Genomic DNA, 25,541 nt, shown 5'->3' on the forward strand with positions numbered 1-25,541 from the left:
TCCAGGAGCCAGGCTGGAAAGTCCGGGCCCTCACGCGCAACGCGAACAGCGCCGCGGCCAAGAAGCTCAGAGACAAAGGCGTGCACGAGATCGTGTCGGCGTCACTCGACAATGTCTCTTCTCTCGTGCAGGCTTTCCATGGCGCACACGCCATCTTCGCGGTGACGGATTTCTGGGGACCGTATTATGACCCCGAGACAACGCCGCAAGCCACCGCCGCAGGCGTGCCGAAGAATGTGTGGGCGGCACGCAGGGAGGAGCAGCAAGGCAGGAACGTCTTCGACGCGGCTGCCCAGGTTCAGGGGCTCCAGCGTTTGATATTCTCCAGCCTATCGAACGCCACCAAGTGGTCGGGTGGGAAGTACACCCACGTGTACCACTTCGACAGCAAGGCCCACGCGGCAGAGTACGGGCAGGCCAGATACCCGGAGCTGTGGAAGAAAACGAGCATAATCCAGGTCGGCTTCTACTTGTCGAACGTCTTGACATATCCGTTCATGCGGCCGCAGAAGGTAAGCACTCGCGCCACCCGACATCACTCCTTTTGATCTAACTCACGTACGACCGAACAAACATGGCCTAACGAAAATCTCTCACAATAGGACGCGGACGGGGTATACACCTTTTCATTCACCGGGTCGACGAATGGGAAGCTGCCGTTCGTCGCGGCCGAAGAAGACACGGGCCCGTTCACGAGGGCGCTCGTCGCGACGCCCGAGGCCGGGAAAAACCTCATCGCGTACCGTGCGTGGATGTCGATGGACGAATACATCGCCATCCTGTCGCAGACGCTGGGAGTGAAAACAAAGACCAGGGTTCTCTCGCCTGAGGGCGCCAGCAGCGTGTTGAGCACCCTCCCTGAAGATTTGCTCGAGGAGCTAGTGGAAAACGCGAACTACTTCGCGGAGTTCGGATACGAAGGACGTGACGATCCCTCGCTCGTGCACCCCAAGGATGTAAGCTCCCCGAAGACCTCTTCGAGTATTTGGTAAACCGACCCAGAGACTGACTGTTGCGATAGCTCGGTATTGAGGTGAAACTGCCTTCTGTGGAGGACTGGGTCAAAAAGCAGGATTGGAGTGCTATCTTCAGTTGAACGACAACTTGGTGGTAGGCCGATATCTCCATTGTTGGGCGATTGTTCGGGCTATTCCTTTCATCTCTTTTGCTCGGGTGCCAGACTTAGCTTTGAAGAGCCGACATGTTCGCAGTGACCAAATTGAAGAGGATTTAACATCGGAAAGGATACAGTGCACATCCATTGACCATGTTGAAAGTGTGACTCGAAGTTTCAATGAGGCGTTGAGTATTCTTCCCCATTGTCTCGCCCTTGTTCTCAGCCCAACGTCCGGCGTCGTGGCTTGATCACCAAAATACCCCTCCCAGCCCCGTCACCTTCAAAAAGGCCCATCCGACAAAAACTGTCTAAGCTCTATTATCCATTCAAGTCCGCCTTTTGGTACGTAGCTTCTTGGTACAGTGAAGTGAATCCATTCAACTCCTTGTCGTGCTTCTACAGCGCGCAGTCCATCCTATCCTACACTTCCTGGTGCGAAAAGGTGCCGGACGCCGCGGTATATCTATCTCCCCGGCGCCGTCATGCCCATCGCATCCAAGAATCATCAAGACCTCGTCGCCTTCCTGATCCATCGGAGCTTGACTCTCTCGGCGTCGACCATCTTCAACGTCACTTCGACCCTCGACTCGTTGACGACCTGCAAGATCCTCGCTTTCGTCGCCTGCTCGCTCTCGCCGGGCTCGGGGACCAGCTCGACCCGCGAGCCACTGGCGAACAGGCTGAAGATGACGCGGGTGAACTCGACCTGGGAGAATTTCTTGCCGGGGCAGATGCGCGGGCCGGCGTTCCAGGGCACGAACGATCCGGGGACGGGCTGCAGCAGGGACGACGATTCGGAGTCGCCGCCATCGGCGCGCTTCTCTCCCTCGGACGGCTCAATCCAGCGGTCAGGCCGGAAGGTCGTGGAGTCTGGTCCCCAGTAGTCCGGGTGTGAGTGGAGGGCGGCGAAGTTCAGGGTCACGGAGGTGTTTGGCGGGATGACGTGTTCTTTGTCGCGGATGCTGAGGCGCTGTGCAGCATCTCCCGTGTAGCGAGGCATCATCACCACAGGTCCGTAAAGCCGAACTGTCTCGTACTATTTGTACCCCCTGTGTGTCAGCGGCATCGAGTTTCGGAGAGGTGTGATGCTTACCATGAGCGCCAGACATCGCTCCAGCTTGGGGAAAGTCTCCTCATAGTACCACGTGCCCGACGGGTCTGCTTTTCGTACTTGATCGATCTCTTCGGCAATCCAGGTCTGCCACTCGGGGTAAAGCGCCAGGAGCGTGATGGCGAAATGGAGCGTCGCGGCCGTGGTGTCGTGACCAGCCAGGTTGTAAATGAAGAGGTTCCCGTATACCTCTTCGTCCGAGAGCCCTGCGGCAGTCGTTGTCGCGGGAGGATCTTGTGCGCTCCGTGCCGTCTCGTTTGATTGTTCAGAGGCTCTGACCAACGCGCTCATAAGGTTATGCCTCGTCAGATCGCCCTGTTCAAAGGCCGTTTTCTCCTGTGCCAGCATCTCACTCATGTATCTCTTGAACTCTTCATAGGCAACAGAGAGTTTTTGCATATTGCCGAAGAATACCCAGTCCGGAAAGCCAGCCTTCTTCAAAACGCTCAGGAGGACGAGCTGAACAATGTTTGCAAGTAACATCCGCAAGCTCTCTCGATAACCGAGTTGGGTCTGCGTTTGGTCCTCGCCACTTGACAGCTTCGAGTCAATAAAGCTGCTGTGGATGCCGAAGCCAGCGCCGCACAACACGTTGAGTGCAACGGCGTGCACGTCGGGCTGTGTGCTTGTGACATGATCTTTCTCAGACCAGATTTTCAGCATCTGGTCTGCCTGTTCTGCGGTTTCGCGCCAGACCAGGGCACTATTTTGTTCGTTGAACGGTGGGACCGTGATTTTGCGGTGGCGATCCCACACCTTGCCATTGACGGTGTCAAGGTTCGGTCCGTAGATGTTCAACATGCCGTACATGGCCGGATCCTTGATGAAGTCGTTGCGCCGTCGCATTATGTCCTCCGTGGCGGAGGGCTCCGCGATGTAGATTTCATTTGTTCCGGGCGAGACAATCGTGAAAGCCTCGCCGTACTTCGCGTGGACTGAATATCTTTGGTAGAAAGTCCAGCCGACTTCGGCCCTAGCAGCCCATTCACCTAGTCCCCAAGGTAAGGAAGTGAAGACAGGTATGAGACGGTCCTTTGTGAGCATCCATAACGGGCTTGCTGGATTGACGGGAGTGATAAGAATGGGCAGTCCAATCTTCTTAGCTTCCAAGTAGTTGTTCGTAAACCGGATCAAGGTCCAGATTAGATAAGCCAACACCAAAGACCAGAACGCATAAAGGAGGAACATGCTGGGCGCATGAGTAATAGAAACCAGAAAGGCAGGGACGGAAAGAGTGCGAAAGAGGGCGTAAAAGGGGGTCCTGAGGTAAAGAAGTGTCAGATTTAGGAGTGGAGCATTCGGTTTCATATCGTTGATTGGCTGCCTTGTTATCACCAAATCCGGCTGAATTCCGCAACATGCTTACCTAATTCAAACCCGCTCTCATCGCAGCTCATCACCAGAATCATAATCATCAACAGGGCGCGAACTCGATCGGTGCTTGATACAGGGGGTCTGGGATTATGCCAGACAGGTAGTCCCTGGGAATATCCTCGTATTCAAGCCATGATCGTGGGATAACTTCCTTATCTTCGGGTCATAGACGGGCTCTGCCTACATGTAGGCATCGCCGCCCCGTAATCCCTGTATCCTTTCGTGTCCATTTGTTCTCTAAACGGCTTGCGTTAAAGATCAGGGAGCCTCAATCCCCGTGAGCTCTTCCAGCTGGCTGATGAGATTCTCCTGAACAGTTTCATCGGTTGATTCTCTCTTTGGCGATCTTATCTTACAGTGATACCAGTACTTGCCAGAGGCATCCTTAGCCGCCCCAGTTCCTTCCGCGAGCATCACATAGGTATCGACCGCGGCATTGATGTCTCCTGTGGCGCCTGCACCTCCCATCTTGGTGGCTACCCAGCCTGGGTCCAACGAATTACTCTTCACATGAGGCCATCTCCTAGCAAAAAAGCAGGCCAACAGAATATCGTGCAGCTTAGTATCCGAGTATGCCTGGAAATCTCTAAAGCCCTTTTCTCCACGCTCTTGCCATGTGATATCTTTGCATGCAGGGTCGCCACCGCTATGAAGGCCGGAAGACACGAACACGAGTCGCTTCGGCTTAGGTTCGATCAGGCTTGTGAGGATATAGGGGCTTAGGGTGTTGACTGCGACGATGCTCGGCCAACCCTCTTTGGTCCTTCGGTAGGGACCTGTATAAAGACCAGCATTGTGGATTACTGCGTCAAAGGCTCCAAGGTTATTGATATCTTGGGCCATGGTTTTTGTCTGTGCGATGTCGGACAGATCGGCGACGACACATGTCTCGGCGCCCGGGCAAGCGGCCCTCGCATCTTGGGCTCGCTGGTCGTTCCTCGCATGCAGGACCACGGAATGCCCTCTCTTGACCAGGGCGCGGGCAGTGAGGGAACCTAGCCCGTCTGAGGAGCCTGTGATGAGTATACGAGCCATAGACGTGATTGTACAGAATTACCGACGAGAAGAGATGTCGAGGAGAATCAATGGATTGCAAATCCGAAGCGCAGCCTTGCGCCCATACTTGACGTCATTAGCCTCGCTTCTTCTACGGCGAGGCATTGGGAAACACAACGTCCGCCCTCAATCAACAATGCATCCAGGGATTCATTCGACTGCAGCTTCTTTCTCATTCCTTGCTGCTCCCTTCGCCATCGTCCCTGGAGGCCTGTCTCTGTCAATTGGAGTTTGGCCCGGTTCTCCTGCATATGTGGCTTTGGGGCATTTTTCCCATGCTACTCACCTCGGCCATTTCTCCCCTCCCCCTACATTCCCCCCTTTCTTCGGACCGCCTGTTGACGTCCAACCAGTTCGACATCTCATGGGAGTAACACAAACAATGCCCAGCCACATTCCCTCCTTGCTTGGTCCATCCACAGAGTTCTTGCCAAGATGGGCCTTGCTTTTTCGAGGAGCTGTTGTTTGCCAGGAATGGGGCAGGCTCTACACCATCTGACTTTTCATCTCCTCAACAGAGGGCCATTTGGCTGTCAATTTTCGTCATGTCTGTCCTTGGTTGTCTCTCGCAGACAGCTGCCACAGTTCCTTGCTGGGTTCAAGACCCCCTCTTTAATATGGTTTAGAACCCTTTTGAGCCCAGATCTCTGATATCCCGAGTTTTCTTCGAGCAGCGTATTTGGCTAACGAGGAATTGAATTTTCTTTTTTGGCCGTTTAATGCTACGAACTGTTTGCCCCCTTCGATGCTGAATTTTTTCAAACTAGGATCCTGATGTCGTGCTGGTTGACTGTGGTAACCACTCACGTCCCCATTGCCGGTCTATCCCTGCGAACCTCCGTCGCCATGTGGGAGGATGTCTAAACAACCCTCTATCAAAATTGCATACACTACGTTTCAGAGCATGAAATGTTCCTCCCTTACAGACATTTGGTTGTTGTCAACACAGCAATACTTTCATTTTTCTTGCCTGCCATTTGTGCCACCATACATGCCATCGCCCATGGGTGCCATTGCTGGGCCCGAGTCGCCCGAGTTTGTTATGGTGTGCGGGCACGGACCCGGTCCAGTTCATGCCAAAGTCTACCCTTCAGCTCAGCCGCCTGTTGATCTGCCCTTGTTGACTCACTCTCTCCCCAATACCCCCTTCTCAACTCTGGTCAGAATCTCTTTGCTTCTCTGGTCGCTCAACCCTCTTGAAACATCTCCGAAGAAGAAAAAGACACGACTGCTCTCATTCTCAGTCCCTACAAGACCGCGCCTTTAGCAGCAGACCGCCTTAAACATCCATCATCAAGAACGAAGATACGCCTCAAGCACGCCAAAACAAACAACGATCGACGACATCGAAGCTAGGGGTTCCGACCCAACACCGTTACTTCGTCCAATCGCACCCCTTTGTTCCAGACAGAGGGTATTCCGTCCCTGTGGACCACCTATCGATCTTCGATTTGATCCGGTAGCTCGATGCACGACGCAGCAACAGTGCCACCTGTTCGAGACCCTTCTAAATAGTGTTCCTGGCCTCGGGAATCTCGTCAGTCTGCTTTATCCCAGGCCATCATCTTTGCCGGTCATCTTCTTCGCCATGTCTTTTGAGGCATCATTATCTACAGCAATAACAGAGGAGGTATCTGGATGGTGGCCCTCTGAACGAAGCGCCAAATCTCGATTTAAGGCCCTTCTTAGTCGCACAAAGTTGGAGAAGCTCACAAGGACAAGCAGGGCTGAATCAACGCCTGTCCGTCCCAATACATCCCAGCCTGTGTATTCAAGACGGGTGGCTCCAGCTCCAGGGGTTGCATGCGCGAAAGATTCCAACGGTGACATAACTTTTTCAAATCCAACCCAGCGCACGTCGCCGCAACACGAGAGGCCAGCCCAGCGGCTAAAGGCTCAGAAAAGTCTTTCAAGCATCTGTCCAAGGTACCGGCGAAAACCTGTCGCACGGCCAGTCTACGATGGGTCGTCGGCTCCTGTAAGTTCGCAACCAGTCATGTATGGGGAGACTTCGCGGAACGTGTCTCGCTCGACCGCGGATTCATCAGTCCACACGTTGAACAGCGTCGACCCTCCGACCGAGCCCTCGTTGTCAGACGACCGCTCAGTCTACACCACGCATACGAGTTTCTCCAGCTACGCAAGCTCATCGTCATATGCTGCGGAGCCCTGTTTCACGGTTGCCGACTGCCATGACGCCCACGCACCAAGCCACTCCCGGCCAGAAATATGCACCCCTACTCCTGATGACTCAGGCGTCTTGTGCATGTACATGCAAACTCCGAAGAAGAACACCAGACTTTTACCAAGTCTAGCACCTCCGTTGGATCTTAGCCATGGCTCGATCGTACAGAAGCCTTTGCCACCCATCCCCGCCGCATCCTCGCGCCAACTCGGCGGCTCCGACAGGCGCGTATCCACCGTTGCTCCCCTGCCCGAGCCAGGCCACATCAGGAAGACGTCGGCTCGCTATCGCTGCGACCCCCCAGAGCCCACGAGCCGGTGCGCCACGCCTTTGTCGCCTTCCTCGAGGCCCTCTAGCACCAGAAGCAGAAGCTCTTCATATACACAGGAGTCGGCGGAGGGAGGTCGGAAAAGGGCTGCGTCGTATAGTCTCTTCCCCCGGACGCCCTCGACGGGGCAGCAGAAGCTGCCTATAAACGGCATGCCTTCACCGCCCGCGACTGGGACCGTTACCACGACCCCGTGCAGTCCGCGATGCACGAGCACATCAACAGACGCGGGGAGAGGGAACTTGACTCGTTCACCGCCGCCGCCGCCTCCACCACCACCGTCGCGAGACCCGAGGAGAAATGGCAAGGTCCTATCCTTAGGCACGAGCCTCGCTCCAGGCCCGACTGAAGAGCTTCAAGCTCCACAAATCCCTTCTACTGGAGGGGAATTCAGCCACCGACCCCCGCTGAGAGTAGCAGGGACACCCGGCCAGTCTGTACTCCAGCGGCAGAAGAGCATGCCTTGTCTAGTCCGTCCCTGGACCCCGTCGTCAGGACCTCCTCCCACCGACCCTCTTCCGGCCTTGCCTCCAGTGGCCTCGGGTTGTTTACCACTGCCTCAAGGACACCACGAGAGAATGAATCCATGATTGACGGCGTAGCCAGTGATGTGAAGGGGAGATGTGAACGGAAGAGGACGTTGGATGGTTCAATGTTATTTCTGGTCGTCTCTACGACGACGCCAATGCATCAACTTGTGATGCCTCTGATTTGCGCCAGCAATGCAATTTCCCGTTCGCCTTATTCCCGTTAGCGCCAGCTCCCAATGCAATGCGGTTTCGTCATTCGTTCAATTCACGCCTACTCAGGCAAAGGCAAGTCCTTCAAGTATGGCCAGCCAGTCTCCTCCTCTGGCTTCTCTGCCTCCATCCCCAAGCATCGCCTCAAGCATCTCACTTCCCCCTGCAATGCTGCAACGATGGTGTATTCTTCGCACCACTCATCGGTCCTCAATCGATGTGCTGTCCTAATCATCTCACACACCTTGAGGGTTTGCGCATACCAGTGATCTCTATCCAGTCGCGACTGCAAGTGGTCATCCTTCTCCTGCTGCAAGAGGTCGTTGTAATGTTTGCGTTGTCTTAGGAATCGTCCCTCGATGTCGCCGCAGTAGTTTCGGATCTGTTCGACAGCTGTCCCCATTGCTTCTTCGTACATGGCGATCAAGCTGGTGTTCTCTTTCTGCTCGTGCTTGTATAGCTCAACGAGCTGTTTCTGCTTTGCGAGTTCGAGTTCCAGTTCGCGGATACGTGCTTCTAGCAAGGACAGAGAAGTTAGTAAAGACACTCGCGTAGAAACATGAAGAACGGCAGTGCAACTTACTGTCATTGTCTGGGTGGGCTGGTTCATCATCTGTAAGTGCTCCATTTGCGCGTTTCGCGACCTCCTCAGCATTACGTGTAATGGAGTTGACTTTTTCGCGGTTGCTTCTCAAAAGCGCTCCCAACTCTTGGATTTGGTTGAAGAGATGATTTAGGTCTTGCTGATGGCCGACCGGTAGAGGAGGCATGTATCCTGCAGCCGCTGCCGCACCCGAACCAGGGCCGTTGATGCCATTGCTGCCGTTGATAGAGGAAGGGCCGGTAGGTGAGGCGGCCGACACGCGGTTGCCAGCGGGAGGAAGGGAGGTGTCGAGGGATGGGAACGCGTTTGGGGAGGCCATGCCGCTGTAGGGACTGTAGCCGCGGATGTTGACGTAGATTGAGTCTGGGTCAAGCTGAGGTTCTTGTTCGATGACAGAGGCCTGGCTGTTGAGATGGTCTTGAAGGACCTGGCTCAGTTCATTCGGTTCGACGAGCTGGGCGTTGGTGAACTGGCGGAGTAATTCATCGTCCTCCTTACCTTCCTCTCTTGGCTCACTGACAGATTGGCGACGAGAACCGACCGGGGAGCGAAGAAACGCAGTGGTGTAGCCTGATGAGGTGGACGGAGCTGTGAGTCGGGTGGAGCGACGACGATGCCCTCTCAAGGTAGGGAGATTGGTGGGGTAAGGGAGGCGGGGTGCTGGTAGTGGTGGTGGTGAACCTGAAATGAGACGAAAGTTAGGTCAGTCTGAACTTCTGAACTTCTGAACTTCACGATGCGGGAAGGCTCATCGGAAACGGATTTTCTATTATTCCGATAGATGGGGAAAGGGTTATCGATCTGCACGGCTCGGCCCGAGCTTGAATGGCCAAAGCCGATTGGTTTTCGGCAAACTTACCACCACGGGGGGAGGACGAAGACGAAGAAGCCATCGCTGTCGCTTGTCAACAACGACGTCCTGGAGCACGATGAAAGAAATGGAGATTTTGAAGTGAGTTGGGCGACCCGTTCCAAATTAGCGCCAAGAGATCAGATTCACATTCACTACTAACGCGTCTATAGTTCGGATGGGCGGGCATCGAAAGAACAACGCCATGTAGACGACGGGAATTGAACGTCTGATGTCCCCTCTCTCCTTCAACTCCTTTGTGTGAGGCAGCCTTCTCAAGGCAGATCTACAAATTTGCGTACTCCATTCTGTCTCCCGCCTTTTTTACTAGTGAAGTTGGAAAAGGTGACCTCCCAAAGGCTAATGCCAAAGAATAGACAAATATATTCTGGTCAGCACATCGGGTCACGAACTGGTCTGAAGAGTATAAAATGGGGTGTACAGGGTGCTAGCCCGAGGCCATGGGCAGGTACTCGTGGTCTGTCTGTCGGCTGCAATGAACGTTGATTCTGTAGGCGAGGGACAAAGATTTGACGTACGCTGTCTCGTTGCGTACCCATGCGATGTGCTCTTCGAAGAAAAGGAGACGCTTCTTTCGGTAGGTGCATTATCGATCCCTTTTCTATGTGAACCTCACTATATCATCACTTGGAGACCAAGAAGACTCATCGAGCCCCAAAGTTCCAGTTCGTCGAGCTGGCCTTACCAATATATTCACCAGGATACTGAATAGGGATCAAAGATACGCTCTCTGCGATCCCAGCCATCCCAAGCCTTCTTTTCAGAGAGACTTCGTTAAGCACACTCTGAATACACTCCTCAAAGTCTACATGTCTCCCTCATACGGCGGCCGACCTCCATATTTGCATTCCCCAAAGTTGAAACATTATGAGGTCTGCGCCGCATTCTGCGTCAGGCGCAGGGTTACTTGTAGTGTGACATGCTGATGTTTCTGCATTGCCTATACATTTAAATTCACAATCACTGCTGAATATCAAACCTTGAAGTGGTTGATGAGCATTAAGCCTAGCTACTCAGTAGAAATGTGTGGTGGTGAACTTCTGGGCCTGCGAGGCTGAGCTAAAAAATGACCCCCACCAACCAAGAATTCTGGTTTGAGCGACAATGGAAAAATCTTGGCGGCGCACACATTCCACACTTCTAGACACGTCCAATTCATCGCTTTCCGATCTCCTCCAGTTCATCTCAGCTTCGAGCCTTCCATCGCACCACGAGACTTTCGAGAAGTCTCTTCCAAGCGACAAGATGTATGAGAGAATCCCTGCATGTTGCTGCGGAATTGGGTCTGCAGCGCAAAATGCTGATTCGGGGATTTCATAGTGAACCAAAATAATTCTTGGGACGGTCTCAAGTCGGCAACATGCCTTTCACCAAGCTGTAAGTGCAAGAGTTCGAGTGTCCTGATGGAATTTCCAGTTCCTGGAGCTGACATACGTCTACGACAGCGTCAAGAACTCCCCTTACTACTCTCGCTTCCAGACCAAGTACAAGCGTAGACGGGCCGGCAAGGTACGGTGATGAAGCTGCACTCCTCTTGCTACAGATTGATGGGCTGACACTGAAATCAGACCGACTACTATGCTCGTAAGCGATTGATCAGCCAGGCCAAGAACAAGTACAACGCCCCCAAGTACCGCCTTGTCGTCCGCTTCACCAACCGAGATATCATCTGCCAATTGGTTACTGCGGAGATCACGGGCGACAAGGTCTTTGTTGCCGCCTACTCGCACGAGCTCAAGAGATATGGTATCAGCAATGGCTTGACCAACTGGTCTGCCGCATATGCTACTGGCTTGCTGTTGGCCCGCCGTGCTCTCACGAAGTTGAAGCTGGATGAGCAGTTCACGGGTGTGGATGAGCCGGATGGAGAATACAAGCTCACCGAAGCTGCTGAGGAGGACGGAGAGGAACGTCGTCCCTTCAAGTGCTTCCTTGATGTGGGTCTGCACCGTACCTCTACGGGCGCCCGTGTCTTCGGTGCGATGAAGGGAGCATCTGACGGCGGGTTGTACATCCCCCACAACGAGAAGCGATTCCCGGGCTACGACCAAGAAAGCAAGGAACTGGACAGCGACCTCCTGCGCAAGTACATCTTCGGCGGTCATGTGGCCGAGTACATGGAAACTCTGGCAGATGATGACGAAGAGCGCTACAAGTCTCAATTCGTGAAGTACATCGATGCCGAGATCGAGGCGGATGGACTTGAGGATATGTACACCGAGGCCCACTCTGCTATCCGCGAGGATCCTTTCAAGAAGGACGAAGATGAAGGCGACAAGAAGTCCAAGGAGGAGTGGAAGGCAGAGGGCAAGAAATACAAGGTTTCCAAGATGTCCAAGGAGGAGAAGGACCGCCGAGTCAAGGAGAAAATTGCGACTCTTGCTTCCTGAGTGCATTGACCGTGGCAGCGGAAAAAGGAGTTAATTCGGCACTGTTGAGAAGGGCTCATATGAGGGTTGTTGATGACTTGGAGTCAGGAGATGCGGGACCACAATGTGTGGCATTCGCCAAAAGACTCAACCGAACCGTACTGTGTAGATGCCCGTGATGAGCCTGGGACGGAGTTCCTTCCACGAAATCTGATGCCTGGCTTGCTAGAGGCCATCTGAGATGACGAGAAGGTACAGATAGTCATGGATCAGAAGAATGTCGATCCAAGCTACTTTGACACCGCAGCAATCTGCCGAATTTGTTGCGGGAATAGACTGCGGGCATCCCAAGTAATAATCCCATGTAATTTGCCCGAACAGTAATATTCTCGTTTTGCCAGAATGTGCGACAAGTCTTACTGGTAGGCCGGTAGGTCCGCTGATTACCCATTTTCGCTCTTTATCGAGTCCAGCCGCTCTGGGCGCCATGGTCTCGACGCTATCTGACATAAGATGCTGACCTGAACCAGCCAACTTGGGGGGCCCCTTAGGTGCCTTTGGGTGCCTCTAGGAGCCTCCGAATCGACCCTTACTGTGCCTGGTGGGTTTGCGAGCCCCCATGCCTAATGCCCCAGAAGCTGTTGGGTGGTTCTCGCAAGGCCTTCTACTGGAGACAGGTCTAAGCAGAGCTGTCCAACTAAGCAATCCGGCAAGCAAGGGCAGGGGGCCCCATATGCCAGGCACCACGGCCATGACACGAGTGGTGTCCCAGTGTTGACCAGTAACCAATGTCGGTGGCACTGTTTGCATGTGTGTCATCAGGGCTCATCATCACACTGCAGGGTTTGGAAACAAGATGAGAGATATATTATGGCTTTGGTCGATGGCCATTTTTTTTCTCCTGCGACCCCGTGAACTTCTTGGTCCTTTTCTTTTCTTCCTCGGCCGGGTCACGCGTGCAGCAGAGCGCGGGCATTTCGGGGGCGCCATCATTAATAAGGGAACGCTCGAGAAGCGAGAAAGCGTCGGCTGGGGATTCTCTTGGACAAGTGACGCCAACGAGGGAGGGTTCCGTGACGACGGTTTCCGAAATCCCACGATCTCCTCCGAGAGTTTTGCCGCTGTGTGCTGGAGAGTCGTTTGCTGCATCATCGCCTTCTGATAGTGACGCTGTGTCGGTGGATGGTGACAATGACCGCATAGAGGCACCAGAAGCTGAAAGCCAGAGTTCGCAGTGGTGTCAGTGGTGCATGTCAGTTGGTCCACTTCCCTGGATCCCCTCTTGTTGCACCCATTCAGCACACTCCACCATCCTCTGCCACCTCCAGCTATTATTCCCGAACCGGGGCACTCGTCGACGCATTGGACCTTTGGCCGCACCGCAGTCACGGCACGCCTCCCCAAGCTTATCGAGTTACCACCGCGGGCTGGGTTGTCAGTGGCGGCCGAATCCTGCCACAAGATCCCAAAAGCCCAGACCGAAGTCGATCGCGATTTCTGGCCAACAACAATAGCCGCATTGCTTTCCTGCACCTTTAACCCCGCCGGCCGCCCTGCACAGACCATCGTCGCCCGTCATCCAGCTCCCCTCAAGTTCGATAACCAACCCTTCCCTTTCCGACATCCGTCCTCGGTCCAGCCTATATGACATCCCTAGAGCAGAGTATCCTATTCTGATCCTCGCGGCGTCTGCGCATTACCTCAGTCACAATGGCTGCGGCCACCGAAAGTGGTCTGGACGTCGACTGGCTGTTGCATTCCAAGAAAGGTGTGGTCCCACAATGTCGGCTCTCAGTTGCGCCTGCTTTTGCTTCGTCTGAACAGCCACTGTTGAAGAGAAGGGATGCACTGACCTTTACACCAGATTTGGCACATTCGGTGGGAGACAGAAATGGCCGAAAGCCAGATTCACAGTCCTCCACAGCCTCCCGAGGCAATCAGCGCGAGCCTCTCCCTGCGCAACCTCGACCTGATCACACACCACTTAAAGAAACGCAAAATGGAATCCCTCCAGCAGTCCAGCAACAAAAGTCTACAGTCACCGTCAATGGCAAGGAGAACCACTCACAGCCTACGCCGCCGAAGACAGGCCCGACTGTCTCCCAGCCTACCCAGATCCAATCCCCCAGACCCACGATGTCGAAAGGCCAAAGTACGGAGGACAGCAAAAAAGGCCTGAGGCCAGGTACCCCCAACAAGAAGGAGGGCAGAAGGAGTTCGTGGATTGCGAGTTTCAGCTCCAAGTTCTCTTCTGCAAATTCACCGACACCTTCTCGCAATTCTAGCATCGATGTACAACAAGCGAACAATACCCTAACGGCGTCTCCTCAGCCAAGTCCGAAGATCGAGTTAACGAATCCATTCGAGAAGAATCGATCACCTAAAGATGGACAAAAAGAGGCCAAAAAGGAAGAATCCAAACCACCTGTCGTCACCCATACTGCTCCTCGGCGACCTTCTGTCCTCGTCGCTGCCGGGAAAGAAACAAAATTAGAGCATCCTGGATTTCTGTCGAGTGCGCTCCGGAGACTGTCTTCCTCCACCAGCACTACCATGGGTAAAGGCGCAACCAGTGGAGCAATCTGTCCAAGAAGGGTTATGAACGTCGACCCCAACCGTGAACGCATCAAGATCAGCGAGTTTGACCAGAACAAGCTCAAGAGAGTGTCTTTTTGCGTAGACGTAGAGATTGCTGGATTTGCTTCTCAGGCCGACGAAGACCCAGAGCAGTATCATCGCCCAGCTGTGTCAAACGCCCAGAAGCAGAACATCTCCACATCCGACAAGCAAGTAACCAGCAACAAGGATTCAAAGGACGCAAGGACCAAAGAGAAAGGTGAAGGGGCGGCCTTGAAGGCCCCTCAACCGGTAGCCGAGGAAAAGGAAAAGGAGGAGGTAGAGCCGACTAAACCACAGCCAGAACCTCAGGCTCAGCCACCGGAGGAGAAAAAGGAGGAAAAAGACAAAGACACATCAGAAACGCTGCAAGGCCCCGAACCTCTCGCCGTGCCCGGAACACGAAAAAAGGAGAAAAAGAAACGGTCAGAAGCCGAGCGCAAAGAACGTAAAGAGCGAAAAAGACGACACGCTGAAGCAAACGGTCTGGTGCCCCTGGAGTTGACTCGGGAAGACGATGATTCGGACTCAAATTCAAGCGCAACACCACCAGGCGCCTCAACACCCAGCAGGCGGTCTGCGGAAGGGACTGATGGTCGTACGACGGATCCTCTAAGGATATACAAGCGCTGTTGTCAGTTGCGCGAAACCACGGTTCTAAGCAAAGTCAAAGAGCAAATATCCAAGCCTTCCGCAGGTGTGGCAGAAGCCCCTGGGACCGTGGCCGTGATGGATCTTTCGGGGTTTCAGATGCAGCTGCAAGATATTGTAACTTTGGGCGACTGGCTCGCTATCGTTCCTGTCCGGAAACTCGTCCTAGACAACTGTGGGCTGACAGACGAGGGCGTCCGAGTGGTTTTGTCGGGCCTTTCGAGTTGCAAATCTGCAGAACAAACTCGACAGAACAGGAAATTGCCGAAGAGACTGAGCGGGAAGAGCGGCAAGGAGCAAATGGGTGTTATCGAGAAGCTCTCTTTGAAGGACAACCCCGGGATTACGAATCTGGGATGGAGACACATTGCTCTTTTCATGCATATGTCACGGTCGCTAAGGGCTATTGACCTGTCGGGGATCCAATTTCCCAAGGCAGGCGATCTCTCACGCACAGTCTCTACAACGAGTTCCAACAGCAGTGGATCAAATGACACAAACTCGAAAGTGATGGATCTGGGGACTCTGATTATCTACGCATTGTCTGAGCGTTTGGGCGACAAACTTGAAGAGCTGATCCTCAGTGACTGCGGCCTCGCTGCTGCCAATATTCGAGACCTAGTGGACTGCGCCATCAAATGCAAGATCCGACGGCTGGGTCTTTCGGGCAACAACCTGGAGCAAGAAGCTCTCGGCTACCTCGTGCGATATATCAAGTCCGGCCACTGTGAGGGTCTCGATCTTGGAAGCAACGACCTACATGGAATTGCATATATCCTTGCAGAAGCTGCTGACAGAGATTGCCCCTTGTTTGCAATCAGCTTGTCAGATTGTAATTTGACGCCCGGCGATCTCAATTCGATCTTGATACCATTTGCAAAGTTGAAGAACCTCAAGTTCATCGACCTCTCCCGCAATATGGCGTTGTTCAACAGTCAACCCAGCGCCGTCCCGGTCTTCCGCAAACTCCTCCCAAAATTGGCGCCTTTGAAGCGTCTCCATCTCTCAGATGTGGGCATGACGTCTGAACAAGTCATTGCTTTGGCCGAGATCCTGCCGGATTGCCCATCAATGGCCCATCTCAGCATCCTGGACAACGCGCCGCTGATTCACGCCATGAATTCGAGAGATGCTAGCTCACAAGAGGAGGCTTGCGCTTTCTTCGCATCCTTGATGACCGCTGTCAGGGTGTCAGAGACTATTGTCGCTGTGGAGATTGAAATGCCTAGTGCAGACAGTAGTGAGGTTGTCAAAGCACTGGCGTCACAGGTCGTGGCTTACAGCCTTCGAAATATGGAGCGCACAACTCTCAGCGAGGTCGGCGTCAAGCCGGACGAACTTACCGAGAAGGACGCCCCAGAAGTGTTGCTCCACCTCGTTGGTCATATGGACGGCTACGCGGCAAATTACGATAAGGACGAGCCAGCACCAGACGAGGACTATATGATTGCATCCACAGGCATTGTCAAAGCTTTGGGTGTCTGCTTGGATCGCAAGGACGGCAACAGTCGCGCACAGTCTAGAAATATCAGTCCTACGGCGAGTGGAACCTCCACGCCGCGAGGACCGCTCCGGCAGAGGACGGTATCCAAGCCTCGGGATGTGAGCTTGGAGCTCTGTGAGAGTGCGAGAAAGATCAGGCGAAGGTTGCAGCCTGTCCTGGTCAGAGAAGATCGGGCGGGAAATCACGACAACTATCGTAAGTCACACTCCGACAACTCGAAGGATATACCTTTCTAACAAACGTAAATAGGTCGTCTTTTCTTCCTCGACCAGACTCTTCAGCGGATGATACAGAGATTCGAGGACGAGTATCCCGAGACCAAAGTCACATCCTCGTCTCCTCCAACTGCCAACGGCATGCCTTCACCAGATCCATCGATGGGAGACACCTCTCTGCTATCGGGTTCGGTTGATTCCAACGGAATGCTGAAGATGGCTGATGCTGACGACTACTTCCCGGCCGAGCGTGAGGCACAAGACGAATATGCCCTGAAACTATCTCGAACGTCGTCCAATACGTCTCTTGCCGCCAAAGCTTTTACAGACGAAGAAGGCCGCATGCACCGTTTTGGACAGAGTATACGGAGAGAAGTTCTCAAACCTACGGGTATGGAAGATACTCTGCATGGATCCCATGTAACCGACTCGGACCCACCTCATCTGGCTGCCCTCCGGGCGAAGTTGGACGAATTCCGTGGCGAGGACATTCGGTACAAAGTCGAAAGGGAGGGCGCGGACAATGTCGTGCGCGAGCTAGGCTTGAACGCTCAAGAGCTTCTCATGCTGAGGGAGAAGGACCCCGAAGGCTTTGATGCTTTCAGAGAGTCGCAGCTGGCTGCGCAGATCAATGCGGGCTTGATTCCCGTGGACGAGATGAGGAGTGCGAAGGTGTGATTGACTGCCATCTGAGTGGCAGGGTGCAATGTGGAGACGGAGGTCTTGTATATCATGTTGGATGCTTGACGATATTTTGGCAATATGCCCTGTGAGCGATTCTGTTTTGAGATCGATCTATATGATGACGACGACGACTTTGACGAAAGGGGGTATCTCACCGGTACCAGACCTGGGCTATTACTTGGAGTAATGTTTCGATGTTAATTAGCCTGGACATGCATTCGGCTGCACGACGACGACTTGCCTGACGAACGAAGAAGAGGTGGAGCAGAACAGTGCAGAGCAGAGTAGAAAGGAATATACTCCCTTGCCTCGACCAGCATTGGCGACGACTACGATGAGCTCTGTCTTTCCTCTTTCAATTGTTGAGTATCTTGTATTCTTGATGGCCTCACATCGGTGCTGGAGGGCACAGCGCTTCTACCCTGATGGCTCCATCCGAACAATCTTATCGCAGTTGAATATACATCGTGGATCGAGAGCACTCTTCAAGCGACGCATCATATCGACTGCTGGCTTGCCCAATTCCTTTTCCAGATAATCTCTTTTCACAAGGCCAACGCCGTGTTCTCCTGTCGCAGTGCCTTGCATCTCTATCGCCCTCTCGACCATCCTGTGGACTACTCCTTCGGCGACAGGGCGCTTACCTTCGGGAAACAGGAGCAAAGAGTGAAAGTTGCCGTCGCCAACATGTCCAACTATCGAGCCCAGGAGTCCGGAGCCCACAATATCGGCCTTTGTCTCTTCGATAAGATCTGGCAGGCGACTCATGGGAACGGCGACGTCGGTAGTCCAGACTTTGTCTGTAGGTGACTGCCGTAAAGCCATCATTGACCAGAGAGCATTCTTCCTCGCCGACCACAACTCCTCTCGTTCAGCCTCATCACCGGCGAAACAATACGATGTCGAGCCGTTATCTTTTGAGATTTCGCCCACCAGCTTCGCAGTGTCTTCAACCATAAGGTCAGAGCTACCGGTAAACTTGAAGAAGAGACTAGGCTGTTCAGACCATTTGCGTTTCGTCAGGGCCGCTTCGTTAAGACTTCGCATCTGTACATCGTCCAGAATCTCGACGGCGGCGACTTGGATCCCGCGAGAGATGACTTCCTGAGCTGCTGAGGCGGCATGTCTGACAGAAGGAAAGGTGCAGACGGCAACGACCTCGCACTTTGGCTTCACCGCCAACTTCAATGTCGCCTCTGTTACCAACCCAAGTGTTCCTTCACTGCCAATGATAATCCTCGTGAGGTCATAGCCCGCGCTAGATTTCCTAGGCCTCTGTCTAGTTTTCACCACTGTGCCGTCAGCAAGTACGACGGTGAGTGAAAGCACCCAGTCTTTCATGGTCCCATAGGCTGCGGCATTTGTTCCTGAGCATCCCGTTCCAACCATTCCACCAATCATGGCACCGGGGCCGGGATCCGGTGGGAAGAAGAGATTCTTCTCTTCCAGTTCCTGGTTCAAATCCATCCAGCGAATGCCTGGCTGAACCGTGCAATCGAGGTCAATCGGATTGAGCTCGAGCACCTGATCCATTCGGGTAAAGTCGATACACACACCACCCATGGTGGGGATATATTGACCTTCGATGGACGTACCCCCAGAATACGGCGTCACCGGTATTCGGCGGCGGTGACATACTTTGACGATTTCCGCCACCTCTTCCGTGGTGGCAGGATACACGACAACCTGGCCTGGCGTTGCTGTCTCCTCGGTCCATGCGTATGACTGATAATCAGAACCCGAATGAGACAACAAGTCAGCGGCCACTGTTGATACGTTCTCTGCTCCCACGATGCTGGAGAATTCCTTACAAGCTTCTCTTATGTTTGTGGAAGAGAGATCGTGCTGAATCCGTGGTCCATCAGTGAGGCTTTGCGTGGATGAAGAGGATTCGTCGGTCCATCGTGAGAAGAGGTATCCCGCTGTACCGGCTCCTATCCCAGCTCCTGCGAGCCCGAGCGCCGGGAAGACTCCTGGGAAAGATCAGATCAATTCACAGACGAGCGCGGAGACTCTCTCTCCCTCTCTCTCTCTCGCGTGCGCAGATCAACGTACCCATAGTGTTTTTCATTCGCTGCGCCGACCTAGCTCCTCCTCCGCTCAGGCTCCTTGACCAAAATCTTGCATCTTGGCGGACAGGCTCTTTGAAGATAGCCCCAGCTCTCAATGAGCGCCTGAGAACTGTCCATGTTACGGAGTTGTTCATGCTGTATTGGCCTCGAAGGAAACAGTGGAAAAAGGACGGCAAATGCAAGGTGGATTTTGAGACGATCGGGGATGATTACGCTGGTCAGGTCTAGGTCCAGGTCATGGCCTAGGATGTTATATTGAATACCTCGCTAATTCCGATTTGTCTCTTGGCTATGAGGGCCTTCTTCGGTCCTCTGAGAGGAACCGAGATATGCGGAAAGTGTCCATCCTCGAGCCCTCACCGTTCACGAGAAGACGGGGCAAGGTCTAGGCCTTACTCCGCGTTTGAGGATACTCCTCCATTCGCATGATCAGGGCTGCCGACGACTATAGAGCTTGCCCGCCTGTGGTGGGGCCGACGGCTATGGCCATTGGCCATCGCCGAACCATAGGCGATGGACGGCGCCAATCATGGGATAACATCCATCATGGGGCAGTCGCACATCTAGCAAATCACACTCCAGAACTGAAAACCCAAGCGGGCCAGGCCAAGTCGACTATCACGGCAGGGTAGCATTTGGTTCCATTCTGGTTATCATGGCTCTTGTGGAGAATATCCTCAACCCGTAATAGTCGGACTCCCCGTGCATTCCCAAAGTTCGCGCCCGAAACCACAGGCTTCACGTGGGCACGACTATGCCAGTCGGGACATATATTTGTTCACCTCTGACCCCAGAAAAAAACCAGGCTAGTCCCTCCAGTATCCAGAGCCCTTCCTTCCGACAATCCACTATTATCTCCCCCTCTGTTTGCTCTTCATCACCATGCACGAGGAAAAGTCTGTGGTCTATCAAGAAGAAAATATGTCGGTCAAGGATGAGAAGTTCGAGAACGATGTACTGCCTGTCGTCGACGACCATTATGACACGAAGTTCGAAAAAAGAGTCCTCCGCAAGATTGATGTTCGCCTTCTCCCCATTCTAGGGGCGCTGTATACCATCTCCCTCGTTGATCGAAGCAATATCTCGGTGGCCCGGATCTCCGGGCTGGATGAAGATGTCGGCCTCGACGTCGGCAACCGTGCCAGCGTCGCGTTGATGGTCTTCTTTATTGGCTACGTCATTTTCGAGATACCCAGCAACATGTTTATTCACCATGTCGGAGCGGCGAATTGGCTAGCCTTTATCTGCTTTGCCTGGGGTCTTGTATCCATTGGCATTGGCTTTCTGCACAGCTGGGCCGGCCTTGCGGCCTGCCGCGCCATCCTGGGGATTCTGGAAGCCGGTTTCTTTCCCGGGTAAGCCCCAGATATTCAGGACAAGAGGAAAGGGCAGTTGAGATGCTGAACAAGACAACAGATGCGTCTACCTGGTTTCTTCTTGGTATTGCCGATACGAGGTCCAGAAACGCCTGGCAGGCTTCTTCCTGACCGCGTCCGCCCTGAGCGCATTCGCAAACATCCTAGCCTATGGCATCATACAAATCGCAAACCACACGAAGTACAAGGGTTGGCGATGGATCTTCATCATTGAAGGAGCAATTACCTGTGTCGCAGCGATCATTGCTTGGTTCATCATTATCGACTTTCCGCACTCGAAACGAAACAAATTCCTGTCCGCAGAGGAGAAGGAATTCGTCAGGGCTCGACTGGCAGATGATCGTGGGACAGAAGAGAGAGAAAAAGTGACGATGAAGGTTATTCTCAAGACTGCAGCCGACTGGAAAGTGTGGGCGTTTTCCTTGATGTAGTAAGTATTTCCCTTCACATCTTCCGTTTCTCACGAGGAGCCCGCTATGATCGTGGGAAGAAATTGACTGACTGGGAACCATTCACGGTGAAACAGCATGTCCGGGGCCGTGGGCGTGTATGCCTTCCTCTTTTTCCTCCCACTCATCCTGCGAAATGGGCTCGGGTATTCCCTGGAACTTTCGTTTGTTCTCTCTGCTCCGCCGTCTCTGTTCTCCGTCATCGAGGCCATGTTCGTCTCCTGGCTCGCCGACAAGACCAAAAGGCGAGGCCCATTCGTCATCTTCCAGGGATGCATCGGTATTATTGGGCTCTGCATGACCGGTTTCCTCGATGCCCCCACTCCCCGGTACATTGGCACGTTCATGGGAGTGTGTGGCGCCAACGGACTGGTGGTGACGACGCTTGCATGGCAGCAGAACAACATCGTCGGAGACAGCAAAAGAGCCGTTGGGACGGCAATCTTGATCAGCGTCAGTGGCGTGGGCGGCATCTACAGCTCTCTGGTTTTCCGGCAGCAGGTTCGTTTCTCGTGCCCTTTTGGCGGGTTTCAGAGGCTTACAGATGTGCTTTAGGATGCCCCCAACTACCTACCTGGGATCATGGCTGTTATGGCTACTTGTATCGCCACCGTGATCATTGCATGCGGCACCATCATCGCCCTCAGTTGGCAGAACAAGCAAGCGGATAGGGGAAAGAGAATCATTGAAGGCCGAGAAGGGTTTAGGTGGACAATCTAGGGGATCCGGGTTAATGTGTGACCTGAGGAAGCGTGTGATTTCTCTTTCGACGGAGCGTATGCCTGTGGGATGTGGAGAAGGGTGGGCATCGAAAGGCAGATTGCGCCTAGATACGAAATTATGGTAGTCAAACAAAACAAAGCTGTCATGAGACTTCTATTTAACATAATCCATATGCAGAAATCACTGTCACAAAAGGTATCACACTTAATTGCAAAGCCTTGTTATGATCAACTTGGTAGAAATTGCCCTGGAATATCCTCCAGATTCCCTTTTTGAGCCTTCCCGATCTGATGGGAATAGGGACTTGTTGTTTAGATGCAGCTCCAAAGCTCTGGCCAGTTGGACGCTAGAAACCCCCCCCCCCCCCAAAGCTGGGGGACTCCAGCTTGGGGTATCAACCGTGGAGGAATTCCCCTCAATATTCGACTTCTCACCGCCCAGCTCGGCTAGGTCGGCTAGAGGCCCGAATGGTTAAATTCAAGCAATTGAAAGCGACAGTTGCAAAGGTGATGATGATAAGCTTGCCGTCCCCGCACTTTGATGTTGTCCACATCGAACAACAGACACCCCAGACGCTGGTTCCCATGGGCTTTGCTTCTACCGTCTTTGTAATGCCCCAATTGTCGCCGGACGCCCCTCGCAAAAGGAGAGGCGCCGCTTGTGAAAGATGCCACCGGCGCAGAGTGAGGTGTGATGCTTCGGCGAACGGGGCGCCTTGTTCTGAATGTCAGAGAAGCAACTCCAGGGATTGCCAGATAGTTCCATCCAAACGCAGGAGGTAAGTTGGTAATCTAGGCATCAGAGCCTTCCGTTGACGAGTTACTCTCCGCAGAGGACCAGATGGCCGATACATTATGCCAGATTCAAACGGGGCCCAGTCACCCAGTCCTAGCACAGCAGATGATGGTGATGTACCCATGGCAGTACAGAAGGCGGCCGACCTGCGTGGGTCGATCACCAGCACAGCACGCGAGCCTGGAATTTCGTTGGACCTGGTCAGATTAGTCGGAGCCGAACATGACGGCCAACCCGGGGACCAGTCCAGCAGCAAACATGGGACGGTCGTTCCCGAACACCTTGGTAACATGGGCGATGAGTCGGGTTCACAGCCGGATACCAGAGCAAAGACTTTCGTGGGAGAGAGTTGGTATGCCTCCTACGTCCTGTCAACCTCAGCCGCAGGCCCCGCAGAACTCCATCGACCGATAGAGCGACGCCCCAAAATGTTCATTCCAGACGCTCAAGGCTTGGGGTCCGGGAAGCCTTCAGCTATAAGGTCAAAGAAAGTACCGCCCGCGGACCTCCCTCCTCAGCATCTCACCGAGCGCCTCCTCGAAGCGTATTTCAAACGATTTCACGTCTACTGTCCCATCCTCGATCGCCGCTCTTTTCTTGCGACGGTCCGAGACGGAACTGTATCCGTTGTCCTTCTAAGATGCGTCCTCTTCGTGGCCTCAATCCACTGCGACCCCGAGGTATTCCACCTCATGGGTTATGGAACGCGCTTTGATGCCATTGATGAGCTGTTTGGCAAGGCGGTGACCTCTTTCGATACAGACCAGGAGTCGGACCGCACTACCATGGTGCTCTCCTCTTACTTACTGCACTACTACTTTGGAAAGCCCAGCTCGTATCGAGATACACTATGGTGGCTAGCAACCGCCATCCGTTCCGCCCAGTGTATGGGATATCACCGAAATACCAGGCAGAGTAGTATGCCCCAAAGAGACAAGGCGCAGTGGAAGAGAGTATGGTGGTGCTTATACGTGAGTGATCCACCATCGTCAAGAGCTAGCGTTGCTGATGCTTCAAGATTCGTGATCGTCAAGTCTGCCTTTCGACCGGGGCGCCGATGGTCATCAATGACCTTGATCACGACGTCGAAGATTTGACAATCGAGGACTTTCCCGACGAGTCTCCGGAAACAGCTCAATATATAATTGCTCAAGCTAGCCTTAACAAAGCAGGTGAGTTTTGGCTGTGATCTCTCTCTCTCTCCTCCAATTTCTCACCTCGTTAGCTTCGAGCATGTTTTTCCGTTATTGCTCGCCCTCACAACTACATTTGAGCTATAACGCCTCGACCCGACTAGCTGCGAGACAAGCGATTCAGTCTATACTGGAGGAGTGGTACGCCACCTGTCTATGTCAGGGAGGTCATGATAATTATCATCACTTGGCGTTGACGGTGAAAGTTTGCTACCAGTGAGCAAGCTGTCCATCTGGAAAAGAAGTATTTTAACAGGTCCTTAGCTATTACATTATCAACCTTCAACAGCGACTACAACGACTATGTCCCAGACCATTCGCGGACTCGGATGGATCAAAGATGATTCTAGAGGCTGCAAAGAATGTCTCCAATTTGGTCGAGGACTCCCTCTTATATTGGACCCCGGAGCATTTTCCCATGATATAGTGGGTTCCTCCCCTCTGACTCCCTGAGATGCCGTGTATTTTAATTCTGACATTTATCAAAGCATTTCCGCCGTCTTCACGGCGATGACGGCGCAAGTCGCTGAGTGCGGAGTCTCGGGCCGGAACCGCCAACAACTCTCGCAGAAATTGCGGCCGACCCTTCTATCCCTCAAGCAGTTTGAGCAATGCTATGTCCTTGCCCGCTGGATTCGCAACATGTTCATGGACATCATCAACAGACCGAGCCGGCCAAGCAACGAGACGACGCGGACGTCTGAGATCCCCCGAATCGACAGCCGCATGAACGAACTGCAACCATTAGCCGAACGCGACCTGCATTCTCTCGCACAAACCAACATGACCATCTCTGACTCGGGAACAGTCCCCGCCACAGAAACCTTGTATCCCTTCAGCGAAGAAAGAGCATCCCACAATATAGCCAGCCACGATTTTTCTTTCGTCTGCTCAGGCCCATACGGCCAATCAGCTTCACCAACCGGCTACCTCATCGACACCCTTATCCCCAACTCTCCTCCGAACGATTTCTTCCCTCCACTGGCCAGCTTTGAAGGCGTGAACATGACGGATTTTCCCTCGCCGAGCTCCATGGAATATCAGAGTCTTCATTTCCTTGCCGAGCTGGGATTGTGTGGGTTGAGCAACCCTAGTTGAGCAAAGTATATCGAATCACCGAGAATTTAATGGCTGGAGAAAGAAAAGCCGTACGGGTTGGGGAATTCGAGAAGGGCCCCTTTGTTGTCGAACATCTTGATACAAGGACTTGGCGATAGTTCAAATGGGGAAAACTAAAGAATCACGAGCATCAAAGTAAAACTGTTCTCCTCTTTCTTAGCGATGACATGATCGTGGTTGAATTTGGCTACTTCGTCAAGCTTTTCCATCGACGACCTCGGCATGGCTTCCACTCGGGCGACTATGAAAAATCTACAATACGGCAGTGTTACCCAATTCATCAACGGGACCACTCACTCACCCCTGGCTCCGGTCAGGATACCTGATCCTGTCTCGCCGAGGCTCCTTCGCAAGCGATTAGTAGATTGATCCGAAGATGAGATCGAGGG

At 53.4% G+C, this 25,541-nt stretch overlaps 8 protein-coding genes across 9 annotated transcripts; 4 read left to right on the plus strand and 4 right to left on the minus strand.

Moving 5' to 3' along the window:
* Positions 1–1,275: 1,275 nt before the first annotated feature.
* PV07_12365 (uncharacterized protein) lies at positions 1,276–3,443 on the minus strand. The gene is made up of 2 exons (XM_016399885.1): positions 2,211–3,443; positions 1,276–2,153 (listed from the first exon to the last, which is right to left on the minus strand). Exons 1-2 carry the CDS (start codon positions 3,414–3,416, stop codon positions 1,623–1,625), a joined length of 1,737 nt encoding a protein of 578 aa, XP_016242697.1. The 5' UTR covers positions 3,417–3,443; the 3' UTR covers positions 1,276–1,622.
* Positions 3,444–3,650: 207 nt separating this feature from the next.
* On the minus strand, positions 3,651–4,637 carry PV07_12366 (uncharacterized protein; the record flags this gene model as incomplete). Its single annotated transcript, XM_016399886.1, has 1 exon — positions 3,651–4,637. One exon carries the CDS (start codon positions 4,635–4,637, stop codon positions 3,861–3,863), a length of 777 nt encoding a protein of 258 aa, XP_016242698.1. The 3' UTR covers positions 3,651–3,860.
* A 2,017-nt stretch (positions 4,638–6,654) lies between these two features.
* PV07_12367 (uncharacterized protein) lies at positions 6,655–7,761 on the plus strand (the record flags this gene model as incomplete). The annotated part of the gene is made up of 1 exon (XM_016399887.1): positions 6,655–7,761. One exon carries the CDS (start codon positions 6,655–6,657, stop codon positions 7,759–7,761), a length of 1,107 nt encoding a protein of 368 aa, XP_016242699.1.
* PV07_12368 (uncharacterized protein) lies at positions 7,450–9,408 on the minus strand (the record flags this gene model as incomplete). The annotated part of the gene is made up of 3 exons (XM_016399888.1): positions 7,450–8,427; positions 8,495–9,196; positions 9,375–9,408. The coding sequence occupies 3 exons, from the start codon at positions 9,406–9,408 to the stop codon at positions 7,973–7,975; spliced, it is 1,191 nt and encodes a 396-aa protein (XP_016242700.1). The 3' UTR covers positions 7,450–7,972.
* Positions 9,409–10,513: 1,105 nt separating this feature from the next.
* On the plus strand, positions 10,514–12,129 carry PV07_12369 (60S ribosomal protein L5). The gene is made up of 4 exons (XM_016399889.1): positions 10,514–10,633; positions 10,707–10,763; positions 10,832–10,895; positions 10,955–12,129. Exons 2-4 carry the CDS (start codon positions 10,747–10,749, stop codon positions 11,774–11,776), a joined length of 903 nt encoding a protein of 300 aa, XP_016242701.1. The 5' UTR covers positions 10,514–10,633; positions 10,707–10,746; the 3' UTR covers positions 11,777–12,129.
* Positions 12,130–12,641: 512 nt separating this feature from the next.
* On the plus strand, positions 12,642–17,847 carry PV07_12370. 2 transcript variants are annotated; one of them, XM_016399891.1, is made up of 3 exons: positions 12,642–13,523; positions 13,620–16,721; positions 16,776–17,847. In XM_016399891.1, the coding sequence occupies exons 1-3, from the start codon at positions 13,466–13,468 to the stop codon at positions 17,417–17,419; spliced, it is 3,804 nt and encodes a 1,267-aa protein (XP_016242703.1). In that variant the 5' UTR covers positions 12,642–13,465; the 3' UTR covers positions 17,420–17,847. The 2 variants fall into 2 exon arrangements, with proteins under 2 accessions (XP_016242703.1, XP_016242702.1); XM_016399890.1 differs by having other exon boundaries at positions 12,642–16,721.
* PV07_12371 (glycolate oxidase, subunit GlcD) lies at positions 17,843–19,631 on the minus strand (the record flags this gene model as incomplete). The annotated part of the gene is made up of 2 exons (XM_016399892.1): positions 17,843–19,398; positions 19,481–19,631. 2 exons carry the CDS (start codon positions 19,629–19,631, stop codon positions 17,843–17,845), a joined length of 1,707 nt encoding a protein of 568 aa, XP_016242704.1.
* Positions 19,632–20,379: 748 nt separating this feature from the next.
* On the plus strand, positions 20,380–22,107 carry PV07_12372 (uncharacterized protein; the record flags this gene model as incomplete). The annotated part of the gene is made up of 4 exons (XM_016399893.1): positions 20,380–20,852; positions 20,914–21,303; positions 21,400–21,823; positions 21,878–22,107. 4 exons carry the CDS (start codon positions 20,380–20,382, stop codon positions 22,040–22,042), a joined length of 1,452 nt encoding a protein of 483 aa, XP_016242705.1. The 3' UTR covers positions 22,043–22,107.
* Between the last annotated feature and the right edge of the window lie 3,434 nt (positions 22,108–25,541).

Source organism: Cladophialophora immunda (genome assembly GCF_000835495.1).
Source record: "Cladophialophora immunda strain CBS 83496 unplaced genomic scaffold supercont1.8, whole genome shotgun sequence".
Taxonomy (NCBI): domain Eukaryota; kingdom Fungi; phylum Ascomycota; class Eurotiomycetes; order Chaetothyriales; family Herpotrichiellaceae; genus Cladophialophora; species Cladophialophora immunda.

Bases quoted from the DNA above. Each gene is read 5' to 3' on its own strand.
- PV07_12365 (XM_016399885.1), bottom strand. From the start codon at position 3,416: ATGTTCCTCCTTTATGCGTTCTGGTCTTTGGTGTTGGCTTATCTAATC. The intron at 2,154-2,210 runs GTAAGCATCACA...GGGTACAAATAG, and splicing joins AGCGATGTCTGGCGCTCATG to TACGAGACAGTTCGGCTTTA.
- PV07_12369 (XM_016399889.1), top strand. The intron at 10,896-10,954 runs GTACGGTGATGA...CACTGAAATCAG, and splicing joins AGCGTAGACGGGCCGGCAAG to ACCGACTACTATGCTCGTAA.
- PV07_12370 (XM_016399890.1), top strand. From the start codon at position 13,466: ATGGCTGCGGCCACCGAAAGTGGTCTGGACGTCGACTGGCTGTTGCAT. The intron at 16,722-16,775 runs GTAAGTCACACT...AAACGTAAATAG, and splicing joins GGGAAATCACGACAACTATC to GTCGTCTTTTCTTCCTCGAC.